Source organism: Pungitius pungitius, chromosome 5, assembly GCF_949316345.1.
Source record: "Pungitius pungitius chromosome 5, fPunPun2.1, whole genome shotgun sequence".
NCBI classification, from domain to species: Eukaryota; Metazoa; Chordata; class Actinopteri; order Perciformes; family Gasterosteidae; genus Pungitius; species Pungitius pungitius.
Window position 1 is genome coordinate 19428325 of NC_084904.1, and position 25702 is coordinate 19454026.

Consider the following 25702-nt stretch of genomic DNA (forward strand, 5'->3'; position numbering starts at 1 on the left):
AATGCTGAAGTTGAAAGCAAATCCTCTTTGCATGGTATGGGACTGTTAGTGGACACTGGTGGGCATTGGTGCACATTCACACACACAACATTTTGTACTGAAAATGTTTTAAACTTGGGATAAACTATATAGTCACGATAACCAATACCGTTATCTGTAAATACTCGGATTAGACTGTTTGACTCAATTTTTCTCTCTGTGTGAGAATTTTGACTGCATATATTTTGATGCCTTTTAATAACAACAAAAGATCCAAGAAAAGCAGAGGTGTGAGGGATGTCCAGACAAACACAACACTGTTGCTTTTCTCAATTTTTAATGCCACAAGTGCCACAAACACTGAGACAGTTATCTCCAAACATTAAACAAAGATCCAGAATTATGTACGTAGTCACCACCAGACCGAGTAAGAAGAAATTGTTTTTTTTGTAATTTCGGCCAACTATCTCGTTTATAACGCTGGTATGAGGAGGACCTGTTAAATGTCACGTCTGGTTAAACGGTAACATACAAAGCAACTGTTTAAACTCATGATGCCATATCCCTTATAGCTGGAATTGTTTTCCTCTCCGTCTTGCAAATTTAGTAAAGCTTTTGGCCAGTAGAGGTCACTTTTCATTTTGATAATCTTCCCTACTAAACAACCATGTTAGAGGTTTGGTTATTAGTTTGTGTCAAACACTCGTCATTTGACAAAAAACAAAACTGAAGTTAAGGCCATAACTTTCTTACACAAGTCAAACTAATTTTTAGAAAAAATGTCAAACGTTAAACTTCAATATCTTCAATATGTTTTTGTTTTTTTTTCCAACAAATCTAACAGCTCTTATATAATAAAACATTTTAATGATTAAGAAAACTTTTAATTTTTGACTGATGGAAATTTCTGTGACAAAACATCAGAAGCAGCATATATCGTTATATATAGTTTCTAGAGTTTAGAAACTGTTCCTCCTCCGTCTCCTTAAACGGACTAATTATTGACGGAGTCCAGCAACCCTGACGACACTTTTCTCTTCTTCTGAGTTATGCTCTGAAACCGGAACAATTGTGTACAAACATACAATTATAAAAGTAGCAGCCTGATCATGTTTGGCTAAAACTATTTTGCACTTTATGGGGTGGAGGAGATCGTCTAAATAATATATATATTTTCAAGGATATATGTGTTCTCCCCCTGTGGGCCCTACAGGGACATGACCCCTGAGAAGGTAATGAAAAAAGCAGCCAAGTAGCTGAGCAATTATTGGTACCATTTTAACTGAAGACAAAAAAAGAGTGCGAACGAAACTTCCATAAATATCTTTAAAAACAGAAATAACACAGGTCGAGCAGTTGAGGCGAGATGCTGGAGTCCCAAAGTTTGCAATCGTCTTCTTTTTTTTGTCCACTCCACAAAAATGTGTTTAACTTGGTACAATGGCGTAGATTATTAATCCGATAACGATGATTGCCACCACCACGGCGACGCCGATAAACACCACTTTCATCTTCTTGTTCTCCCATCTTTTCTTTTGCTTCACCTTGACGGAGGTCTTTTCAAAGGCTTTACTCTGGAGAGAAGACACAAACACACGTTGTTGTGTAACTAAACTGCTTCTAAATGTCAAAGATTATAACACACATATGATAACATATTACAAGATGGATTTATTTACTACAAACATCTGTACAACTTCCAAAGCTTAGGAAAACATTTCCAATCTGAAAAAAACTTGTATTCTTGTATTCAATGTTCACTACTTGACTACTCTAATCCTCAGCGGGGGGCAACGGGGCTGTTGGTCCGTGTTACATCACACTGACGTGCATTTATCAGAGAACTAAAGGAGTAAAAACTGAGGTTTTAGTCATACGACACAGACACACACTGGGTGATAACATATCAGCCGTCTATGTTTTGACTAGAGCTGCAGAGGGGCCGAACATTTCCGGTAAATTTCCTGAAACTTTCCATGGGGAAAAAATGTTTGGTAATAATGACCTTTTTTTTTTTTGCAAAAGCTTTTCATGGAAATGTTGCAACTCTGACACAAAATAGCATAATCGGTGTGTCAAAGAGGTCGCTACAAAGAGTTGCCTCCCCTACTAAATTGTGAGTTCAGTGAGGCACTCTGAAGACTTGAGAATGTTGGCACCATGGCAACATCTAGTTTTTGGCCACGGGATCAATGTGAGTCTGTGTGTTTTGTTGTTGATGAGCAGGCAGAATGTAAACAGCAGCATCTGAGCAGTGAAAGGGGGCCCGGATGCAGGGTGTAATACCAAGACAATGACCTCAAAGAAGCTGAAACGCAGACCACGATGATGATGATGATTTGTCACACGTGGGCACTTTAATGTTAAGATAGAAATATTGACTGGCACTAAGGATTAAGAACTAAGAATCACAAAGTATCTCCAAGTGGTTCTTGAACTTCAGCGGTTTGGCGCTTTCCTTCTTCCTGCGCTCTTATGTAACACTCGGGGCAACGTGGGAGCGATGTGACCCGCATGCCGATCCCCGGACGGACATGCGCCTCGTGGCATGTCCTGGACTCACTCTGCAGTACCCAGAGAGACCAGCTCGCTTCATTCATCTTAGTAAACAATAGGAAATGCCTTTCTAAAAACAGCCCCATAAAACACAATCAGGATGTAAATTGTACATTTGTTTTCCTTTCCAGCTCCACCTGAGTATTTATAGACATCAATATGACATTTCCTAGGTTTAAATCCCTGGAGGGCTGTGGGCCATTTGGTGAATGCAGCCTTTTACCTTCTCCACACAACCCATAGACTTCCCAGAAAGGCTTCTCTGATCCCCTCCCGCTTACCTTTTCCAACAGCACATCAGCTCTGTCCTCCAGTTCGCCCAGTTTGCCATTTCTATCATCAGCCTTGTTCAAGTTGTCCATCATGATGACCTTGACCTCCTCCACGTCCTCCTGGGCCTGCTGCAGGCGGTTCTTCCCATTCTCCTGTCCAATCGACACACGCGACATGATTAAAGACGGAGGAAGACACAAAGTGGACTCCGCCAACTGTGGGTTTTTTTTTCTCCTGGGATTCATGCGCTTTCACGTCTGTGTTCACAATCAGAATCAGAAGCCATTTATTGCCGCACACGGACTTTGAATGTGCTCATTGTAAGTTGATTTGAAAAGAATGAAACTAAAGCTTCTGTAGCCGCAATATTTACGTCCTGAGCTTTAGAAACGTTTTTCTGCACAATGCCACAAAAACAATGTGCAAAAGCCAGTCTACTAGTCATGAACCACTACTCAGCCCCTCTCACAGTAATTCATTGTCCTCTGTGGCACTGGGAGAGTGTGTCGTCAAATCAGAGAAATACACCCGAGATAATGACATCAGCCGTCGGTAATTACCCAGCAGGGCGAGTTCAACCTGTTGCACTCTTGAGTTTTTTGGCCTCTGCTCCGGAAAATGGCAAACCCATGACAAAAAGCGTAATTACTGAAAAAACAAATGGATATAACACACAAAAAAAAAACCCTTCAAATGTTGAGATTCGCCTGAAATCACTATGAGCCCTATGAATTCCTATAAATCGTGGAGATACCAGGCTACAAAACACGTGTGGACACCACACATGGAAAGTTTCAGGTTGATGGTTTTGGAAACATGTTCATAATCAGACTGGCTTGCTGTTTAATAAACAAAGGCAAAAGCCATGCAGTGAATTTGAGCACAACGAGACATCCTGCCAGGACATGCTTTTTCTAATTAATTGAAGGAAGCGGCACTACATTAAACTGTAACTGAAGTAAACACGGATAAAGCAGAATGGAATGCAAGGATTTCTAAAAGCGACGTTTTCCCAGTAAACGTCGCTGGAAGCCAGAGTGGAAAGAGAAGCACTTTATGAAACTAACCGGTATGAGGGCCGGCTAACCAAGATGATCACAAACACATTACTGCAGCAGTTGTGTAACACCGCCCTGCCGTTGGTCTGCTCCGAAGGAAAAAAAAGGCAGCAGCACCCAAGGGCAGAACAGCAACAACAGGCTAACAACGGACTGATAAGAACCCCCGGAGCCGGATATTTACTGAGTAGCTTGACCTCGAAACAGTTTGTATCCTGACAGGTTTCTCCTCCACCTTTGGCCCCTCGGAGCCCTGACAGGAAGCCGAAATCTCACAAGTCGACAGGAACAGGAAAACCAACAGATAGAACAAAACACGCACTCCGTCTGCATCTTTATTTGGTTCAATGTCATTTCCTCTCCAAACTCACTGTACGCGTCATTTCAGTGACTGATGGAAAGCGATTAACGGGAATGACCTGGAAGCCCAGTCATCCACTCTCAATCAAATTCAGCCGTTAAACGTCTCTAACACAGGAACCGCTGCCCACTGCGGCTCCCCTCCTTGCTTCCTTCCTTCCTTCCCTCACTCCCTCCTGTCTGCATTAATGTGCCTGGCATATTCCTGGGAAACCACACCCGCATGGAGGGACCTCCATTCTGGGAGAACAACAGCTGTTTTGTGAGCTCATTATGTGAATCTTTTGTTGAGCTCGGATGAGATGAGAGCATGTATAAAGTTGGATGTAACCCAGCGAATTCTTAATTCATGATTTAATCATCTGGCTTCCGATCCGGAAAAGATAGTAAATGTAAGGGAGGACGAATAAGAGATTGATTATATTTGAGTAATTGAGAATGTCTCAGATTTGGTAAATGCTTTTATTTATTTAAAAAATAAAAAAATAAATAGTAGATCTAAAAAGACACAAAAAGACATGTAAAACTATATAATATACTAAACATAAAATCCAATACTCAAGAAGCATCGAAATGATCCATGAGAGAACGTGACCGGAGGAGACCCGCTTCCTGTAATACACCCGCATAAACACTGTTCAGCACGCCATGTGCTTCTCATGCATTTGTTTAACTATATCGATTTAGTTAAAATCCTCAATGTATTTTGAGTGTTGCCAATTAAATAAAACAAGCACTTTGAATCTAAAAGCTATTATTTTCCTCATAGATTTTGTAACGTTAGGTGCATGTGACACACAGCTGACAGTTCGCGTACCCGCAGATAATAATAACATTAGGTCATACTAGTTCATACTTATCCTGTAGTGCATTTCCCTGTCCCGCTCGTGCTTATTATAACCAAACTTTGTTAATAATCATTTAATAATGTCTTACCATTTCTTTTGCGTCTCTCTCTCTCTCTTGTTTTTGGGCTCGAGGCTGCCACCGGATCCGGTGCGTTCACCGCGCGACCAAGTCCACTTCAGAAGTCACGGAGTCACGCCGAACCAGTTGTTTCACCTTTTGCCCTCAGCTGAGACAGAGCTTTTTCCTTTTGGTTGTTGCCCTTTTCCTTTCGCCTTCGCCCTCTTTCATTGAGCGTCGCCCCGCCTTCGTAGACTTCCACCCCAGCGGAGCCGCCGTCGTCCCTCTGCGCCCGTTGGACTTCGTGCGCGCGCTGTTACCTGATCGCGATGCCTTCACGGAAACTCCGGAAAGTGCACGCGTGCACACGGTGGTCACGTGACCGTCGTGCCAACTCCCTCAGGTCCGGAAATACCCCCCGCCCCGGGTTTTGTTGACTTTTTGTTGAGGTTAGCGGTTTATCTCAAACACTACACTTTTCCTCAGTTACATTTCAGGGGAAATACTTGATATTTAATTTACTCCATAAAATTTACTTCACAGCTATAGAACTATAGTTACATTTTTTATATCACATCAAAGTTATATGATAAGAATGAACTATTATGACCTAACTACAGTACCAACTTAGTACAGCAACACTCCCTTATCTCCTTCATCCAGCAGAAACAGGAATGCAGATGTACACAAACAAGCAGATGTGCCTTCACCCTGGTCATGTCTGCACATTGATAGTCTGCAGCGTCTGACTTGTCTTCTCTTCACGTGGTTGTCGTGTCCTGAACATTAGACTTCTCCACTTCTAGCAGGCATCCGGACTTTAATGCAAAACATTAGGAGCAGTTTGCTCACTGAAGGGTGTAACCCTCTTATGGGCGCTGTGCACTTTTAAAAAGGGGACTTCTGCTCCACCCTTGTGAGAATTATGTCTAATATTCATATAATATCCCCACAGGGACTTAGAATGTGTCAAAGCCATCAAAAAGTACATTAATATTCAGCCTGTTGTACTTTGCTTCCCCCTTTGGGATAATGTTGTATATGTTTTGGCCTGTACTGTTTTTTTATTTATTTCTTCATCGAAAACAAAACCATGGTGTAATAGACTCCTTTTTTGCTCAATAAACAAGACAGCGGACATGTGTGGTGTCACATCGAGACACACAGGGACCAAATGTCTCTCTGGAAGCAGGACGGCTGGCCATCAGTAAAGCTGCACGCCGGCTGAAGACTTCACGGCGTCTTAATTACTGCGTGCATACTGCAGTTATGACAAGTAGATGACAGCGAGACAACGCAACTCCTTTGTAGTCTAACTGCGTCACTCACAGGGGCAACTTAAGTTCTCTCCTACAGCCGAGCTAAACAAACCACCGTGAGGCAGATCCCATCACACCTCTGATTATGGGAGAAGATAGACAAACATAGTTCACAGATCAAGAGATACTTAAATCACAAGAAGATGCTGCATGATTGAGTCATAACATTAGTTGACGCAAGGCTGTGTTGTATTTCTTCCATCTTGCATCAAAGGATGCAGGAAGAGGATGTGAAAAAGAGAAGAGCTCATCTAATAGAGAAATTTGAGGTCAGTAATGGTTTAAGTAAAAATATATCAGAAACTGGAATTGGGATTATTTTCAAAAAGATCTAATTCAGATGGTGGGATGAAAACTTTGGTTTACTGATCTCCACGAAGATAGATAATTGATTGTAATTACAATAGGTTGTAAAGGCCTGGAATTACGTCAATAAAATAAATCTCAGAGTTGTTTTTATAATGGGTGATGCTATAAGCCTCTTCAATAGTAAACACTACAGAGAAAGACGGAGGACCGTGTGAATGAGGCACTCAGAGCATCACCATTTGTCCAAACCCACCTACGTTACCACAAATAAAAACTGCTAATCAAAAAAACCCATCTAGTATTTCTGACAATGTGCCGTTTAGAAAGAAGAAGTGGGAAACAGCTGTTCCTGAATCTGTTTCTATTTACCTTGACTCGTTGTATGTTTTCAGGGATCAGGAAACATTTATTGTCATGATATGTCAGACATACAAGGAATTTGACTTGGCGGTTGGTGGATAACAGACAACGGACAACAAGACAACATAGCGCAAGGAACAAAATACCTAAACAAGCTGAATTTATTATCACACAAACAGAATCAACATCAGGAGACTCGTTGTCTGTGGTGCGCAGAATATTAGAAATAAATTGACGACCTGGTTAATAAATTAACTAATAATTAAATACATTAAGTGTTCACCAGAATATGACCATGTTTCTGGAACTATGGAATCAATAACTTAATAAGAGTATTGTTAAAACCACTGTCATTTTGAAACTGTAATCAATAGAAGAATACCAATGTACAGCTATGATTGTATTCAATGTAATGTAATCAACTGAAATGCATGTATCTACTACTTGATTGCCCCACAAATGATATTAACAGAGAGACGTTTGAAATCCGAGGTACATTGAACTCACCAGGAGACCACTCCTGGGGGCGTGGTCAGTGACCTTCCCACCTTTACTGATCTGTATAAATACCTGTAGGCAGCCATTGTTCTGGAGTTCGCTGGTGGAGACAATAGACAGATACTAGAGATGGTCAAAGGACGCCCTGTGGCCTGTTGGTCAGCTGAGATGTTCTTTTTTAGCACAACACCTTTTCTTTTGTTAAATTCTGATTTTAACTTTTCATCCCAAGATGTCTCCTGTCCGTCGGGTGTTTCTTCATTTTTGAAACATGACAGGTGCGTCCTCAGATGAAGCAAAACTACCAACATGTGTGATTCTCAATACAGTAACAGTACTTTATGGGGGGGGGCTGCTTTCTTGCGGAACCACACAAACAAGATTTAGATTTACCTTTCTCGCATTACGGGTACAGATAACAACCAATGTTTTAAATACACGTATACTGCCACCTTGTGGTATTAAAGGTAACTGTTTTGGTGCTTGAAATCGGTTTACTTACGTGCTGTCTTCCCAAAAGTAATGGAATATATGAATTAAATAGTAGATACATGTATAATGTAATTGCATTTATTTGAGTTGAAGTGTTGTGTGTGCAAAGGATTCATTAACGTCAAATGTGTTCCATATAAAACGAAAAAGATGAAGACCATTCATTATTTACACAATGTGCATGTTTTTATGTTTCACAATGACAAATTCCCATTACAATAATTTATTTTCAAACAACAAAAATGTAGTATACATACAAACAAAACAGAAACAACTGACTACTCTTTTATATATTTAGTTTTTTCACCCTCCACAGAGGCACGGACTGCTGACCTAAAAAATCAGCTTACGTTTATTGCACTATTAACGTGATATTACAAAACATTGTTTTTGTAAATGCACTTAACCATCTTCAAATGGATCGCTGTTATTTCCGTATTTATATGAAGCTCCGTGAACCTCGGTCACCGCTCCCCCAACTCAAGTGCTTCGTGGAATCTCCTTCTCTCTGCTGTTTTCTCTTTCTTCTCTCCGAGCTGCATGTAAAAACAAAAAAAGTTTTATTTAAATTGGAAGCTTGAGTTGGTAGGTGCAGAACGAGTATCCCTGTTTTGATACCACACTAACCTACACTACAGTGGTAATAATTTAATGAATAAGCTTCAAGTGAACATGGAGGTGTGTGTGTCTCTCTGAGTGTAGCATAGAGAACAAGTTCTGATGTTAAAATAAATCCTATTATATTTTCTGATTTTTATTTTTCTTTATTTTTTTTATCAATTAGTATTATGTTCAAGGAGCCACCTGTACTTTTTGCAATGTGCCTTTGCAGTTCTGTTTTAGAATAAGGGGTAACTCACTTTTCATTAACACCATTTCACACAATACTTCCAGTTTGACAACCAGTTCTTTAATGAAATGCTTGAATTCCTGGCCGTTTGCCATTAAGCTCCCAGCATTCCATTGTGAAATGATTACCATTACAAATGCTGACCAACCCATGGTGCTTCCTGGCTAGACTGGTTAGTGAGGTTCTCCCTCCCTTCTCCCCATGTCAGCCCCACTAACCCTAAGTGCTTCGTTGTTGCTTTAACAACCAGCTGGATTTGATCATTTTGGGATTTTACTTCTGCTGTGCTGTTAACAACGCCTCCAATAAATGTTACTGAGTCTTTTTTGTCCACATTTATCTTGCCATTTGCTTGTTGCTCTTGATCCCTATTGGCTTTTTGTATGCTGGTAGCCGGGTTCTTTACTTTTGCCTCGTACTGCTTCTGCATAAGTGATCCTTAAAAACATTATTATTAATATATATATTTTGCAGCCTTTTAATAACAAAAGACCAAAGACCCCAACTGACCTTTGCCTGTTTTCATAGTGACTTTTATACTGATTAAAACAAGATCCAAGAAGCTCTGAGGATTGTCCAGACAAACACAACACTGTTGCTTTCCTCAATCTTTAATGCCACAAGTGCCACAAACACTGAGACAGTTATCTCCAAACATTGAACAAAGATACAGAATTATGTACGTAGTCACCACCAGAACGAGTAAGAAGAAATGGTTCTTCTTTTGTAATTTCAGCCAACTATCTCTTTTATTACGCTGGTTTCTTAAACAAGTACTAATTTTTAGAAAAAATTTCAAACTTCAATTTCTCTTCTTTTCAGAATGTTTTTTGTATCCAACATATTTTTCTCTTCTTCTGAGTTATGCTCTGAAACCGTAACAATTGTGTACAAACATACAATTATAAAAGTAGCAGCCTGATCATGTTTTGCTAAAACTATTTTGCACTTTATGGGGTGGAGGAGATCGTCTAAATAATATATATATATATTTTTTAAGGTCAAGGATATATTTGTTCTTCCCCTGTGGGCCTTACAGGGACATGACCCCTGATAACATAATTAAAAAAGCAGCCAAGATGTCCACTCCACAAAAATGTGTTTAACTTTGCACAATGGCATAGATTATTAATCCGATAACGATTACTGCCACCACGCCGGCGGCGATGAGCACCACATTCTTCCATCTATTCTCTGGCCTCAGCTGGGCAGTGGTCTTTTCAAACGCTTTACTCTGGAAGGAAAACACAAAATAAAAAGTTAAATTACCTTGTTGTTTGCAACTCTAATTCTGATACAAAATATGATGATCGGTGTCACAGAGGTAGCCACAAAGAGTTGCCTCCCCTACTAAATAGTGAGTTCAGTGAGGCATTTGCATACTCTGACTTGAGAATGTTGGCACCATGGCAACATCTAGTTTTTGGCCACGGGATCAATGTGAGTCTGTGTGTTTTGTTGTTGATGAGCAGGAGGAATGTAAACAGCAGCATCTGAGCAGTGAAAGGGGGCCCGGATGCAGGGTGTAATACCAAGACAATGACCTCAAAGAAGCTGAAACGCAGACCACTATGATGATGATGATTTGTCACACGTGGGCACTTTAATGTTAAGATAGAAATATTGACTGGCACTAAGGTTTAAGTGTAAGGTTTTACCTTTTCCAACAGCACATCAGCTCTGTCCTCCAGTTCGCCCAGTCTTGAAAGGTCTCTGATCTTTTTCAAGTTGTCCTCCAAGATGACCGTGATCTCCTCCATGTCCTCCTGGACCTGCTGCAGTGTGGCAAACCCATGATAGTAAGTGTAATAACTTGTGTGTAATTGTAATTATTTTTCTTATTATTATGTTACTGGGGAATTTTTTTTTATAATAACACGCAAAAAACCCTTCAAATGTTAAGATTGGCCTGAAATAAAATCACTAAGAGCCCTATAAGTCCTATAAAACATGTAAACACACACCCACGTGGTATCCCAGTGTGTGGACACCACACATGGAAGGTTTTACATCGATAGACTGAAAACTACTCTACAGGAGGCTTTTGTGCAGGCCTCACAGCAGAGAAACAACAGGAGTCCAGAATCTGGATTTCTTTTATAAGTCTGGCTCTGGTTGTATACATTAAGACAATAGTTACAACATCAACTGGAGGTGACTCGCTTCCTGTTTATGTATATTGATTTAATATCTTAAGATTCACCTCAATGTTTTTGACCAAGCACCAAACACACGTGTTTCCAACTAAATATAAAAAGCATTTTGAATCTAAAGCAGTGATTCTCAACTTTTTAGTGGGTCGCGGGCCTTTGCATGGGAAAATAAAAATTAGAATTAAAAAAATAATTAATTATTATTATTTTTGAAATTTTATTTTGAAGGGACCTTTTTAATACAGCAGAGTGTCGTTATTTTTGCTGGCTCGTGTCCATGTTTTCAGCAGCGTGTGCCAGGTTGGGTCAAACCTTTCTGATATGGGGGAGACATTGGGTTTTTAGGATAATTAAACATCCTGAATATAAAATTCAGCTAATGAACTTGATTTTGAATAAATTTCAGATGTTGAGAATGTTCCTCGATTTGGGTCGTGGCTTGTCATTAAGGGGTGATGGTGGGTCCCAGAGCCAGACCAGTTGAGAACCACTGCTCTAAAGGATCGTTCTGCTATTATTTTCCTCATAGATATTGTAACGTTGTGTACCCGCAGAAAAAAATAACATAAGGTCATACTAGTTCATCCTTATCCTGTAATAATGCATTTTCCCTGTATTCTGCGTGTCCTTATTATAACACAAAGGGCTTTTTTAATAATGTCTTACCATTTCTTTTGCGTCTCTCTTGTTTTTGGGCTCGAGTTCTCCGGTACTCCGGATCCGATGCTTTCACAGTTCGACCAAGTCCACTCCAGAAGTGTTTATCGCACCGAACCAGCTACGTCGGCTCTAAACCTTGTTCAACCGTCTGCAACGGGATTTTTCTATTTTTCACTTTTCCTTTCGTCTTCGCACTCATTCCATTGAGCGTCAACCCGCATCGTTGACTTCCACCTCTGCGCCCGTTTAAACACGCCTGTTTAAACACTTTTTTTTTTACATTGCCCACTAGTAAAGGGCAAGTAACACATTCTTAAATGGACCCACCCCAATCAGTCAGATAAAACATGGTTGGATGTAGAGGAGACTGTTTGTAAGGACATTCAGATTTCAGGCCTAAATTTCCTCGGCCAATCCATTAAACGCCGTTCTTGTTTTAAAACTCTGACAAAAGCAGAAACTCTGACAGCCTGGTGGAAATTTCACAGAATCAGAAACAACACTTTGTTACAGGGCACTTGCTGGAGAGGCACCGTCTTATCTTAAAGAGCTTGTTACGCCGTATTGTCCTACAAGGCAGCTGCGCTCCATAGATGCGGATGTTACTTGTGGTTCCTGGAGTTTTAAAAAGTAGGATGGGGGCCAGAGCCTTCAGTCATCAAGCTCCTCTTTTGTGGAACCAGCTTCCACTGTCAGTCCGAGGGGGGCAGATTCGCTCATTTCAGTCTATTCCTTCAGTGAAAGTTACCAGACAAACAAACCACCATAACGCGGATCCCATCGCACCTCTGATAATGGGAGAGGTTCAAACATAGTTCAGAGATCAAGAGATATTTAAATCACAAGAAGTTGCCGCGTCACAGAGTCATAACATTAGTTGACGCAAGGCTGTGTTGTATTTCTTCCATCTTGCATCAAAGGATGCAGGAAGAGGATGTGAAAAAGAGAAGAGCATCTAATGCAGAAATTTGAAGTCATTAATGGAAACTGGAAGTGGGGTTATTTGCAAAAGATCTAATTTAGGTGGCGGGATGAAAACATTGGTTTACTGATCTCCACAGAGATGAATTATTGGTTGTAATTGCAATAGGTTGTAAAGGCCTGGACTTACGTCAATAAAATAAATCTCACACAGGAGTAGTTTCTCATTTACTCAAACCTTTGAACCCAAACAGTGAGTGTGTGATTGTACAGTCGTAATGACATGTTTCTATTTGAATTAGGTTTCAACACCTATAATAAATAAATCTAAAAGACTTGTACCATTGATAATCAGTAGGACTTAAGGCCGTTCATCCATACAGTGGATTTGCATTGATCAGTCATCTCCATGGTGACAAAGAGTTGTTTTTATTATAAGCCTCTTCAATAGTAAACACTACAGAGAAAGACGGAGGAGCGTGTGAATGAGGCACTCAGAGCATCACCTTTTGTCAAAACACACCTACGTTACCACAAATAAAAACTGCTAATCAGCCCCAGCGAGCGCGGGTAGGGTCCCGGCGCTCCTAGACCAGTGTTTCCCTGTCAGTGTGCTATTACAGGGCACTGTGTCTGCAGACCCGAGAGTTCCAGAGACCAGTCTCGAGAGGCTGGTACCCTTAAGAGAGTTTCTGGGACAGTGGCGAGCCCTCCCCAATGTATCTCAATGGGTCCTGCGTACGATCGACAGAGGCTACGCCATCCAGTTCAAGAGGCGGCCGCCTCAATCCAGAGGGGTTCTACCCACAGTGGTGATTCATTAACGTCAAATGTGTTCCATATACTTACTACATATAAAACGAAAAAGATGAAGACCATTCATTATTTACACAATGTGCATGTTTTTATGTTTCACAATGACAAATTCCCATTACAATAATTTATTTTCAAACAAAAAAAATGTAGTATAGGCCTACATACAAACAAAACAGAAACAACTGACTATTTTTTAAATTTAGTTTACAGTTTGTTCCCTCCACAGAGGCACGGACTGCTGACGTCAAAAATCAGCTCACGTTTTTTGCACTATTAACGTGATATTACAAAACATTGTTTTTGTAAATGCACTTAACCATCTTCAAATGGATCGCTGTAATTTCCGTATTTATATGAAGCTCCGTGAACCTCGGTCACTGCTCCCCCAACTCAAGTGCTTCGTGGAATCTCCTTCTCTCTGCTGTTTTCTCTTTCTTCTCTCCGAGCTGCTGGTGTATACATTTACTTAACTTGCACTACAGCGGTAATAATTTAATGAATAAGCTTCAAGTGAACATGGAGGTGTGTGCGTCTGTGAGTGTGAGCATAGAGAACAAGTTCTGATGTTAAGATAGATCCTATTATATTTTCTGATTTGTATTTTTCTTAATTTTTTTAAACAAGATCCAAGAAGCTCGGAGGGTTGTTCAGACAAACACAACACTGTTGCTTTTCTACAATTTTTAATGCCATAAACACTGAGACAGTTAAAAAGATCCAGAATTATGTACGCATTCACCACCAGGCTGAGTAAGAAAAAATGGTTCTTATTTTGTAATTTCAGCCAACTATCTCTTTTATTACTCTGGTTTCTTACACAAGTATTCATTTTTAGAAACCGGTGAATTTTTGTCAACCGGTGAACTTCAATATCTCTTCTTTTCAGAATGTTTTTAGTAAAAAACAGATCTAAAAGCTCCTATATAATAAAACATAGTTTGCAATCGTCTTCTTTTTTTTGTCCACTCCACAAAAATTTGTTTAATTTTCAACATCAGAGCTGCTACTGTGCTCGTGTGCTATTCACAATGGCGTAGATTATTAATCCAAGAACGATGATTGCTGCCACCACGCCGATGCCGATAAGCCTCACTTTCATCTTCTTATTCTTGTTCTCCTTTGGTTCTTCTTTTTGATATTCTTTTCTTTTTTTTTCCTTCAGCTGGGCAGTGGTCTTTTCAAAGGCTTTAGTCTGGAAAGAAAACACAAACACAAAATAAAAAGTTAAATTACCTTGTTGTGTAACTAAACTGCTTTTAAATGTCAAATGTTACGGCACAAATAGTACAAGATGGGATGAATTTATTCACCACCAACTACCAGCCTATGAAAACATTTCCAATCTGAAAAAACATATTTTTGTAAATCTCAAAGTGATTGTATTCAATGTTCACTACTTGACTACTCTAATCCTCAGCGGGGGGCAACGAGGCTGTTGGTCCGTGTTACATCACACTGACGTGCATTTATCAGAGAACTGGAGGAGTAAAAACTCAGATTTTAGTCATATGACACAGACACACACTGGGTGATAACATATCAGCCGTCTATGTTTTGACTAGAGCTGCAGAGGGGCCGAACATTTCCGGTAAATTTCCTTGGAAAGCTTGGAAATTTTGGAAATAATGACACTTTTTTTTTTGCAAAAGCTTTTCATGGAAATGTTCTAACATTTTGCAACACTAACTCTGACACAAAATAGTCGATCCCCGGACGGACATGCGCCTCGTGGCATGTCCTGGACTCACTCTGCAGTACCCAGAGAGACCAGCTCGCTTCATTCATCTTAGTAAACAATAGGAAATGCCTTTCTAAAAACAGCCCCATAAAACACAATCAGGATGTAAATTGTACATTTGTTTTCCTTTCCAGCTCCACCTGAGTATTTATAGACATCAATATGACATTTCCTAGGTTTAAATCCCTGGAGGGCTGTGGGCCATTTGGTGAATGCAGCCTTTTACCTTCTCCACACAACCCATAGACTTCCCAGAAAGGCTTCTCTGATGCCCTCCCGCTTACCTTTCCGCACAGGGCATCAGACCTGTCCTCCAGTTCCCCCAGTTTGTCATTTCTCTCATCAGCCTTGTTCAAGTTGTCCATCATGATGACCGTGACCTCCTCCACGTCCCCTTGGGCCTGCTGCAGGCGGTTCTTCCCATTCACCTATCGACACGCGACATGATTAGAGACGGAGGAAGACACAAAGTGGACTCAATCAACTGTTTTTTTCTTCCTGGGATTCATGCGCTTGCATTGTTTAAACATTCCTGTGGTAAATGAGCGGTTCTTATGGGTAATACATGTATGTAAGCACACAGTGTCACAGCTTTTTGTTTCGTGACAAGTTCAACCTGTTGCACTTTGAGGCTGTTTTTTGGCATCTGTTACGAAAATGGCAAACCCATGATAGTAAGTGTAATAACTCGTGTGTAATTGTCTTTAAGGACAATTATTTTTCTGTGGGGATAAAGGGGAACCCCTGTGAGTGTTCTGATGTGTAAAAATTAGGGCTGTCAAAAATAGCGCGTTAACGGCGTTAATTAGCTGTTTGTTGTTAATTACGTCAATTTTTTTGACGCATTTCACGCATGCGCAGTGTGACAAATTATTCAGGTCCGGAAAGAACCTCTTCTTCTAGGGAATGCACTTCATCCTATACAACACATTACTGCCACCTGCAGGCATACGTCAGGCCGTCAGGTTCAGCAAGTCGTTTGCGCCAGAGACCCGCACCCCCCCCCCCCTCCCCCCGGTTCTCGCGCAGCGGAACAGAGAAGAAGAAAAGCTCCGCCCAGCAGAGCTTTGCTAAGAAAAATAAATAAAGAGCAGCGCTGAGATAGAGGAAAGACCATTGGAGAGACCCGTAATACTGTTCTAAAACAGGGGATATTTCACACTGAAATGGGGGTGGTAGTCGTTCTAATCGCCGCGCTTGACTTTAAGGTGTAACCTTTATTATTGTTCGGTCTGAAACGGCGCGCCCAGCAATATTGTTGTTCGGGTGGAAATCGGGAGAAAGGTCGGTCCGGGAGATTTTCGGGAGGGGCTTTGAAACATCGGGAGGGTTGACATGTCTGGTCATGTCTGGTCATTGCAGGAGCACAAACTCACAGCAGAGTGGGATAAACTGCAGAGGCTCGAGACCCTTCTAGAGCCATGCAGGGAAATCAGTCTCTAACTTATCAAATAACATTGATTTGATTATTTTCTGGAATGAATTAAAAAATCAAATATCAATAACATGTATTTATGTAAAAAAAAAAAAATATCATAATAATAATGATAATTATGTATCTGTGTCCTGTTATTTATCTTTATTATGCATTTCAGAAAGAAAAAATGGTTAGGATTCAGGTGATTAATCATGATTAATCCACTGAAAATTCTGATTAATTTGATTAAAATTTTTAATCATTTGACAGCCCTAGTAAAAATGTATGTTTTATGTATATATAAAATTATATATGTTACTGGGGAAGAAACAATTTAATATAACACGCAAAAAACCCTTCAAATGTTGAGATTCGCCTGAAATAAAATCCCTAAGAGCCCTATAAGTCCTATAAAACATGTAGACACACACCCACGTGGTATCCCGGTGTGTGGACACCACACATGGAAGGTTTCACATCGATAGACTGAAAACTACTCTACAGGAGGCTTTTGTGCAGGCCTCACGGCAGAGAAACAACAGAATCTGGATTTCTTTTATAAGTCTGGCTCTGGTTGCTCATGGATTCGACAAAACCCAGAGCAGAGGCAGGGCGTAAAGTGACCCCAGTATGGGGCGCAGGTGAGGAGATAGTCAGGGCATTTCCCAGGACCATTTTACCGACTGATCAGAACCCTGGAGACGGACCATTACACCTTTGCCCCTTCAAGCCGGGAGAGGAAGCCAAAATCTAAAGTTGACAGGAACAGGAAACCAACAGATAGAACAAAACAAGTACACTGTTCGCATCTTTTTTTGGTTCGATGTAATTTCCTGTCCAAACCTCAGTGAGCTTCATTTCAGTGACTCACCGTAAATGTAAAAAGAAAAAAAAGACACGTAAAACATAATATACTGAATATAAAATCAAATACACAAGAATCATGAAATCAAATGATCCATCAGAGAACGTGACATCAAACATCAACTGGAGGTGACTCACTTCCTGTTTATGTATACTGATTTAATATCTTAAGATTCACCTCACTGTTTTTTGACCAAGCACCAAATACACGTGTTTCCAACTAAATATTAAAAGCATTTTGAATCTAAAGGATCGTTCTGCTATTATTTTCCTCATAGATATTGTAACGTTAGGTGCATTTGAGGCACAGCTGATGGCTGTAAAGTTTGTAAAGTTAACCCTAACCCGCAGAAAATAATAACATAAGGTCATACTAGTTCATCCTTATCCTGTAATAATGCATTTTCCCTGTATTCTGCGTGTCCTTATTATAACACAAAGGGCTTTTTTAATAATCTCTTACCATTTCTTTTGCGTCTCTCTTGTTTTTGGGCTCGAGTTCTCCGGTACTCCGGATCCGATGCTTTCACAGTTCGACCAAGTCCACTCCAGAAGTGTTTATCACACCGAACCAGCTACGTCGGCTCTAAACCTTGTTCAACCGTCTGCAACGGGATTTTTCTATTTTTCACTTTTCCTTTCGTCTTCGCACTCATTCCATTGAGCGTCAACCCGCATCGTTGACTTCCACCTCTGCGCCCGTTTAAACACGCCTGTTTAAACACTTTTTTTTTTACATTGCCCACTAGTAAAGGGCAAGTAACACATTCTTAAATGGACCCACCCCAATCAGTCAGATAAAACATGGTTGGATGTAGAGGAGACTGTTTGTAAGGACATTCAGATTTCAGACCTACCTTTCCTCAGCCAATCCATTAAACGCCGTTCTTCTTTTAAAACTCTGACAAAAGCAGAAACTCTGACAGCCTGGTGGAAATTTCACAGAATCACAAACAACACTTTGTTACAGGGCACTTGCTGGAGAGGCACCGTCTTATCTTAAAGAGCTTGTTACGCCGTATTGTCCTACAAGGCAGCTGCGCTCCATAGATGCTGATGTTACTTGTGGTTCCTGGAGTTTTAAAAAGTAGGATGGGGGCCAGAGCCTTCAGTCATCAAGCTCCTCTTTTGTGGAACCAGCTTCCACTGTCAGTCCGAGGGGGGCAGATTCGCTCATTTCAGTCTATTCCTTGAACCCACAGTGTTTATCGATCATTTTGTTACATGAGTATATTTACAAGTGTGTGATTGTACAGTCGTAATGACATGTTAATATTTGAATTCGGTTTCAACACCTATAATAAATAAATCTAAAAGACTTGTACCATTGATAATCAGTAGGACTTAAGGCCGTTCATCCATACAGTGGATTTGCAATGATCAGTCATCTCCATGGTGACAAAGAGTTGGTTTTTATTACGAGTGATGGTATAAGCCTCTTCAATAGTAAACACTACAGAGAAAGACGGAGGAGCGTGTGAATGAGGCACTCAGAGCATCACCTTTTGTCAAAACACACCTACGTTACCACAAATAAAAACTGCTAATCAAAAAAAACATCTAGTATTTCTGACAATGTACAACATACAATTATAAAAGTAGCAGCCTTACCATGTTTGGTTAAAACTATTTAGCACTTTTTTTAGGTCAAGGATATATGTGTTCTCCCCCTGTGGGCCCTACAGGGACATGACCCCTGATAACGTAATGAAAAAAGCAGCCAAGTAGCTGAGCAATTATTGGTACCATTTTAACTGAAGACAAAAAAAGAGTGCGAACGAAACCATAAATATCTTTAAAAACAGAAATAACACAGGTCGAGCAGTTGAGGCGAGATGCTGGAGTCGCAAAGTTTGCAATCGTCTTCTTTTTTTGTCCACTCCACAAAAATGTGTTTAATTTTCAACATCAGAGCAGCTACTGTGCTCGTGTGCTATACACAATGGCAAAGATTATCAATCCGAAAATGATGATTGCTGCCACCACGCCAACGCCGATGGACACCACTTTTATCTTCTTGCTCTCCCATCTTTTCTTTTGCTTCAGCTTGGCAGTGGTCTTTTCAAAGGCTTTACTCTGGAAAGAAAACACAAAATAAAAAGTTAAATTACCTTGTTTTGTAACTAAAGTGCTTTTAAATGTCAAATATTATGGCACAAATAGTACAAGATGGGATGGATTTATTCTCCACCAACTACCAGCCTATGAAAACATTTCCAATCTGAAAAAACATGTTTTTATAAAACTCTTTTTCACAAAGTGCTTGTATTCAATGTTCACTACTTGACTACTCTAATCCTCCCCGGGGGGGCAACGAGGCTGTTGGTCAGGAATCAGGAATCAGGAAACGTTTATTGCCATCATATGTTAGACATACATGAAAATTGACTTGGCGGTTGGTGCATGATGACACGACAGTACATTAATGAGAGTGAGAGTCAGTCAAGGGGGGACCGGGGCTCTGTTGATGAGCCCGACTGCCGAAGGGAAGAATCTGTTAGTGTGACGGGAGGTCTTAGTCCTGATGGACCTCAGCCTGTTCCCGGATGGAAGGGGCACAGGGGTCAGCTACAATCTTTCTGGCCCGCTTCAAACTCCTGGAAGCGAAAAAGTCCTGGAGAGAGCCAATCACCCTCTCTGCAGAGCGAACGACACGCTGTAACCTGCCCTTGTCCTTGGCTGTGGCTGCAGCGTAGCACACGGTGATGGAGGAGCAGAGGATGGACTCGATGATGGCCGTGTAGAAGTGCACCATCATCGTCTTTGGCAGGTTGAATTTCTTCAGCTGCCTTAGAAAGAACATCCTCTTCTGAGCCTTTTTGGTGATGGAGCTGATGTTCAGCTCCCACTTGAGGTCCTGATGGAGGATGTTGATGAGCAGGCAGAATGTAAACAGCAGCATCTGAGCAGTGAAAGGGGGCCCGGATGCAGGGTGTAATACCAAGACAATGACCTCAAAGAAGCTGAAACGCAGACCACGATGATGATGATGATGACCCGATGACACGTGGGCACTTTAATGTTAAGATAGAAATATTGACTGGCACTAAGGTTTAAGAACTAAGAATCACAAAGTATCTCCAAGTGGTTCTTGAACTTCAGCGGTTTGGCGCTTTCCTTCTTCCTGCGCTCTTATGTAACACTCGGGGCAACGTGGGAGCGATGTGACCCGCGTGCCGATCCCCGGACGGACATGCGCCTCGTGGCATGTCCTGGACTCACTCTGCAGTACCCAGAGAGACCAGCTCGCTTCATTCATCTTAGTAAACAATAGGAAATGCCTTTCTAAAAACAGCCCCATAAAACACAATCAGGATGTAAATTGTACATTTGTTTTTCTTTCCAGCTCCACCTGAGTATTTATAGACATCAATATGACATTTCCTAGGTTTAAATCCCTGGAGGGCTGTGGGCCATTTGGTGAATGCAGCCTTTTACCTTCCCCACACAACCCATAGACTTCCCAGAAAGGCTTCTCTGTTCCCTTCCTGCTTACCTGTTCGTACAGCTCATCAGACCTGTCCTCCAGTTCGCCCAGTTTGAAATCTCTCTCTTGAGCCTTTTTGAAGTTGTCCACCATGATGACCGTGACCTCCTCCACGTCCCCTTGGGCCTGCTGCAGGCGGTTCTTCCCATTCACCTATCGACACGCAACATGATTAAAGACGGAGGAAGACACAAAGTGGACTCAATCAACTGTTTTTTTCTTCCTGGGATTCATGCGCTTGCATTGTTTAAACATTCCTGTGGTAAATGAGCGGTTCTTATGGGTAATACATGTATGTAAGCACACAGTGTCACAGCTTTTTGTTTCGTGACAAGTTCAACCTGTTGCACTTTGAGGCTGTTTTTTGGCATCTGTTACGAAAATGGCAAACCCATGATAGTAAGTGTAATAACTTGTGTGTAATTGTCTTTAAGGACAATTATTTTTCTGTGGGGATAAAGGGGAACCCCTGTGAGTGTTCTGATGTGTAAAAATGTATGTTTTATGTATATATAAAATTATATATGTTACTGGGGAAGAAACAATTTAATATAACACGCAAAAAACCCTTCAAATGTTGAGATTCGCCTGAAATAAAATCCCTAAGAGCCCTATAAGTCCTATAAAACATGTAGACACACACCCACGTGGTATCCCGGTGTGTGGACACCACACATGGAAGGTTTCACATTGATAGACTGAAAACTACTCTACAGGAGGCTTTTGTGCAGGCCTCACGGCAGAGAAACAACAGAATCTGGATTTCTTTTATAAGTCTGGCTCTGGTTGCTCATGAATTCGACAAAACCCAGAGCAGAGGCAGGGCGTAAAGTGACCCCAGTATGGGGCGCAGGTGAGGAGATAGTCAGGGCATTTCCCAGGACCATTTTACCGACTGATCAGAACCCTGGAGACGGACCATTACACCTTTGCCCCTTCAAGCCGTGAGAGGAAGCCAAAATCTAAAGTTGACAGGAACAGGAAACCAACAGATAGAACAAAACAAGTACACTGTCTGTATCTTTTTTTGGTTCGATGTAATTTCCTGTCCAAACCTCAGTGAGCTTCATTTCAGTGACTCACCGTAAATGTAAAAAGAAAAAAAAGACACGTAAAACATAATATACTGAATATAAAATCAAATACACAAGAATCATGAAATCAAATGATCCATCAGAGAACGTGACATCAAACATCAACTGGAGGTGACTCACTTCCTGTTTATGTATACTGATTTAATATCTTAAGATTCACCTCACTGTTTTTTGACCAAGCACCAAACACACGTGTTTCCAACTAAATATAAAAAGCATTTTGAATCTAAAGGATCGTTCTGCTATTATTTTCCTCATAGATATTGTAACGTTAGGTGCATTTGTGACACAGCTGATGGCCGTAAAGTTTGTAAAGTTAACCCTAACCCGCAGAAAATAATAACATAAGGTCATACTAGTTCATCCTTATCCTGTAATAATGCATTTTCCCTGTATTCTGCGTGTCCTTATTATAACACAAAGGGCTTTTTTAATAATGTCTTACCATTTCTTTTGCGTCTCTCTTGTTTTTGGGCTCGAGTCTCCGATGCTTTCACAGTTCGACCAAGTCCACTCCAGAAGTGTTTATCGCACCGAACCAGTTACGCTTGTTTCTAAACCTTGTTCAAATGTCTGCACTCGAGCGAGCGCAACGGGGTTTTTCTATTTTTCACTTTTCCTTTCGTCTTTGCACTCGTTCCATTGAGCGTCAACCCGCCTCGTTGACTTCCACCTCTGCGGGGGCCGCGGTCGTCCTCTGCGCAAGGAGCACTTGAGGCCCCACAATTTTTTTTTTTACATTGCTCACTAGTAAATCAACTTCAACACATTCTTAAATGGACCCACCCCAATCAGTCAGATAAGGACATTCAGATTTCAGACCTACATTTCCTCGGCCAATCCATTAAACGCCGTTCTTGTTTTAAAACTCTGACAAAAGCAGAAACTCTGACAGCCTGGTGGAAATTTCACAGAATCACAAACAACACTTTTGCCCCTCCAATATATCACAATCCACAATAAACCTCTTAATTTCCGCACCTGGTCCACTAAAGGCATCACTCATCATCTTTTGAAACACATCTTCAATAGCACAGGCCGATCGAACATCATCCATACCATCAAGAAAATGGGAGTTTGACTCATCCATCTCTCCCCATGCTGACCTTTGCAGGTCGAATACAGTGGCAGGTCAACCTGCGCTCATGAGACTTTCAAAGTTGAAAAACTTGACAGCTGGGGGTAAAGTTGAAAAAGTGGTAAGAGGCAGTTCCTCTTTTTCCAGAGCGTTTGTGTGCGAGGTCATGCTGACTCGCTCTCCTTTCTTCATACACAGCTCATACTTATTTCTCCTTTTCTAATTGTCACTCTTTTGGCATCAGACTGTGTTCATCACATATTTTACCATTACAGAACCCAAACACAACACCGTTTGCCGTGTCCGACGTCTGTAATTCACACAACAAACAGAGAGCAGAAATGGTGGTAATTTATTTCCATGGTGGTCCAACCTACAGGGCACTTTCTGGAGAGGCACCGTCTTATCTTAAAGAGCTTGTTACGCCGTATTGTCCCACAAGGCAGCTGCGCTCCGTAGATGCTGATGTTACTTGTGGTTCCTGGATTTAAAAAAAGTAGGATGGGGGCCAGATGCTATCAAGTATTACATGAATGCCTTTCGGTTTTTGGTATTATTCTACTGATTACAGTGGTATTTCACCTTTCTCATTTCTTATTGATTACACAGTTTCTGAATCATGGTTGTATGCTGGTGAACACTAAATGCATTTGATTAATTGTCTAATTTATCAACTGGGTCGTCAGTTTCTTTATAATTATCAACAGTACCAACCCAGTAACCATAGTAGACAACCAACTCAGTACAATAGTAGATAATAGTATACATTAAGACTATAGTTACATTTTTTTATATCACATTGTAGTTATATGATAAGAATGAACTATTATAACCTAACTACAGTACCAACTCAGTACAGCAGCACTCCCTTAACATTGACTTCTCCACTTCTAGCAGGCATCCGGACTTTAATGCAAAACATTAGGAGCAGTTTGCTCACTGAAGGGTGTAACCCTCTTATGGGCGCTGTATGCTTTTAAAAAGGGGACTTCTGCTCCACCCTTGTGAGAATTATGTCTAATATTCATATAATATCCCCACAGGGACTTAGAATGTGTCAAAGCCATCAAAAAGTACATTAATATTCAGCCTGTTGTACTTTGCTTCCCCCTTTGGGATAATGCTGTATATGTTTTGGCCTGTCGTTTTAATATCTTTATGATATCCTTAAACTGGATTTCTTTCTTCATTAAAAACACAACCATGGTGCAATAGACTCCTGATGAGATAAGGAGCTGACAGCGAGACAACACAACTCCTTTGTAGTTTACCCGCGTCACTCTCACGGGCAACTTCAATTCTCAGCAACAGTCTTTTCCTTCAGTGAAAGTTACCAGACAAACAAACCACCATAACGCGGATCCCATCGCACCTCTGATAATGGGAGAGGTTCAAACATAGTTCAGAGATCAAGAGATATTTAAATCACAAGAAGTTGCCGCGTCACAGAGTGATAACATTAGTTGACGCAAGGCTGTGTTGTATTTCTTCTATCTTGCATCAAAGGATGCAGGAAAAGAGAAGAGCATCTAATGCAGAAATTTGAAGTCATTAATGGAAACTGGAAGTGGGGTTATTTGCAAAAGATCTAATTTAGGTGGCGGGATGAAAACATTGGTTTACTGATCTCCACAGAGATGAATTATTGGTTGTAACTGCAATAGGTTGTAAAGGCCTGGACTTACGTCAATAAAATAAATCTCACACAGGAGTAGTTTCTCATTTACTCAAACCTTTGAACCCAAACAGTGAGTGTGTGATTGTACAGTCGTAATGACATGTTTCTATTTGAATTCGGTCTCAACACCTATAATAAATAGATCTAAAAGATTTGTACCATTGATAATCAGTAGGCTGTTCATCCATACAGTGGATTTGCATTGATCAGTCATCTCCATGGTGACAAAGAGTTGTTTTTATTATAAGCCTCTTCAATAGTAAACACTACAGAGAAAGACGGAGGACCGTGTGAATGAGGCACTCAGAGCATCACCTTTTGTCAAAACACACCTACGTTACCACAAATAAAAACTGCTAATAAAAAAAAAAACATCTAGTATTTCTGACAATGTGCCGTTTAGAAAGAAGAAGCAGGAAACAGCTGTTCCTGAATCTGTTTCTATTTGCCTTGACTCTTTGTATGTTATCACCTAAACAAGCTGAAGCCGTTATCACCTAAACAGAATCCACATCAGGTGACTCGCACAAAAACTACCAACAGGTGTTATACTCGATACAGTAACAGTACTGTGCGATACTCCAACTGCTTCTACCAACAATAGGATATGTGATACTGCAGCAATATTAGTATAGTTTAATAGTTAAGCACAAAATAGAATAATTAGTGAGTTATATAATGTTTGAGTTGGATTTTATACTATAAGAAACTAAATGGCAAGTAGTTGTTAGAGTTGTTCAGTATTGTAATTTAGTCTTGTATATACTTACTATAGTAGATGTAATAGTATGGCATAGTAAAGTATAGTGATAAACTTGACTTTAATTGAAACACAT

At 40.6% G+C, this 25702-nt stretch overlaps 2 protein-coding genes across 4 annotated transcripts; both read right to left on the reverse strand.

Moving 5' to 3' along the window:
- Nucleotides 1–299: 299 nt before the first annotated feature.
- On the reverse strand, nt 300–11886 carry LOC119225317 (vesicle-associated membrane protein 5-like). 3 transcript variants are annotated; one of them, XM_037483098.2, is made up of 3 exons: nt 11780–11886; nt 2817–2960; nt 300–1553 (listed from the first exon to the last, which is right to left on the reverse strand). In XM_037483098.2, the coding sequence occupies exons 1-3, from the start codon at nt 11780–11782 to the stop codon at nt 1407–1409; spliced, it is 294 nt and encodes a 97-aa protein (XP_037338995.2). In that variant the 5' UTR covers nt 11783–11886; the 3' UTR covers nt 300–1406. The 3 variants fall into 3 exon arrangements, with proteins under 3 accessions (XP_037338995.2, XP_037338993.2, XP_037338992.2); XM_037483096.2 differs by lacking the exon at nt 11780–11886 and adding an exon at nt 5163–5445; XM_037483095.2 differs by lacking the exon at nt 11780–11886 and adding an exon at nt 4238–4264.
- A 7078-nt stretch (nt 11887–18964) lies between these two features.
- Nucleotides 18965–23029, reverse strand: LOC119225316 (vesicle-associated membrane protein 5-like). The gene is made up of 3 exons (XM_037483094.2): nt 22556–23029; nt 21026–21169; nt 18965–19605 (listed from the first exon to the last, which is right to left on the reverse strand). Exons 1-3 carry the CDS (start codon nt 22556–22558, stop codon nt 19447–19449), a joined length of 306 nt encoding a protein of 101 aa, XP_037338991.2. The 5' UTR covers nt 22559–23029; the 3' UTR covers nt 18965–19446.
- Nucleotides 23030–25702: the final 2673 nt, after the last annotated feature.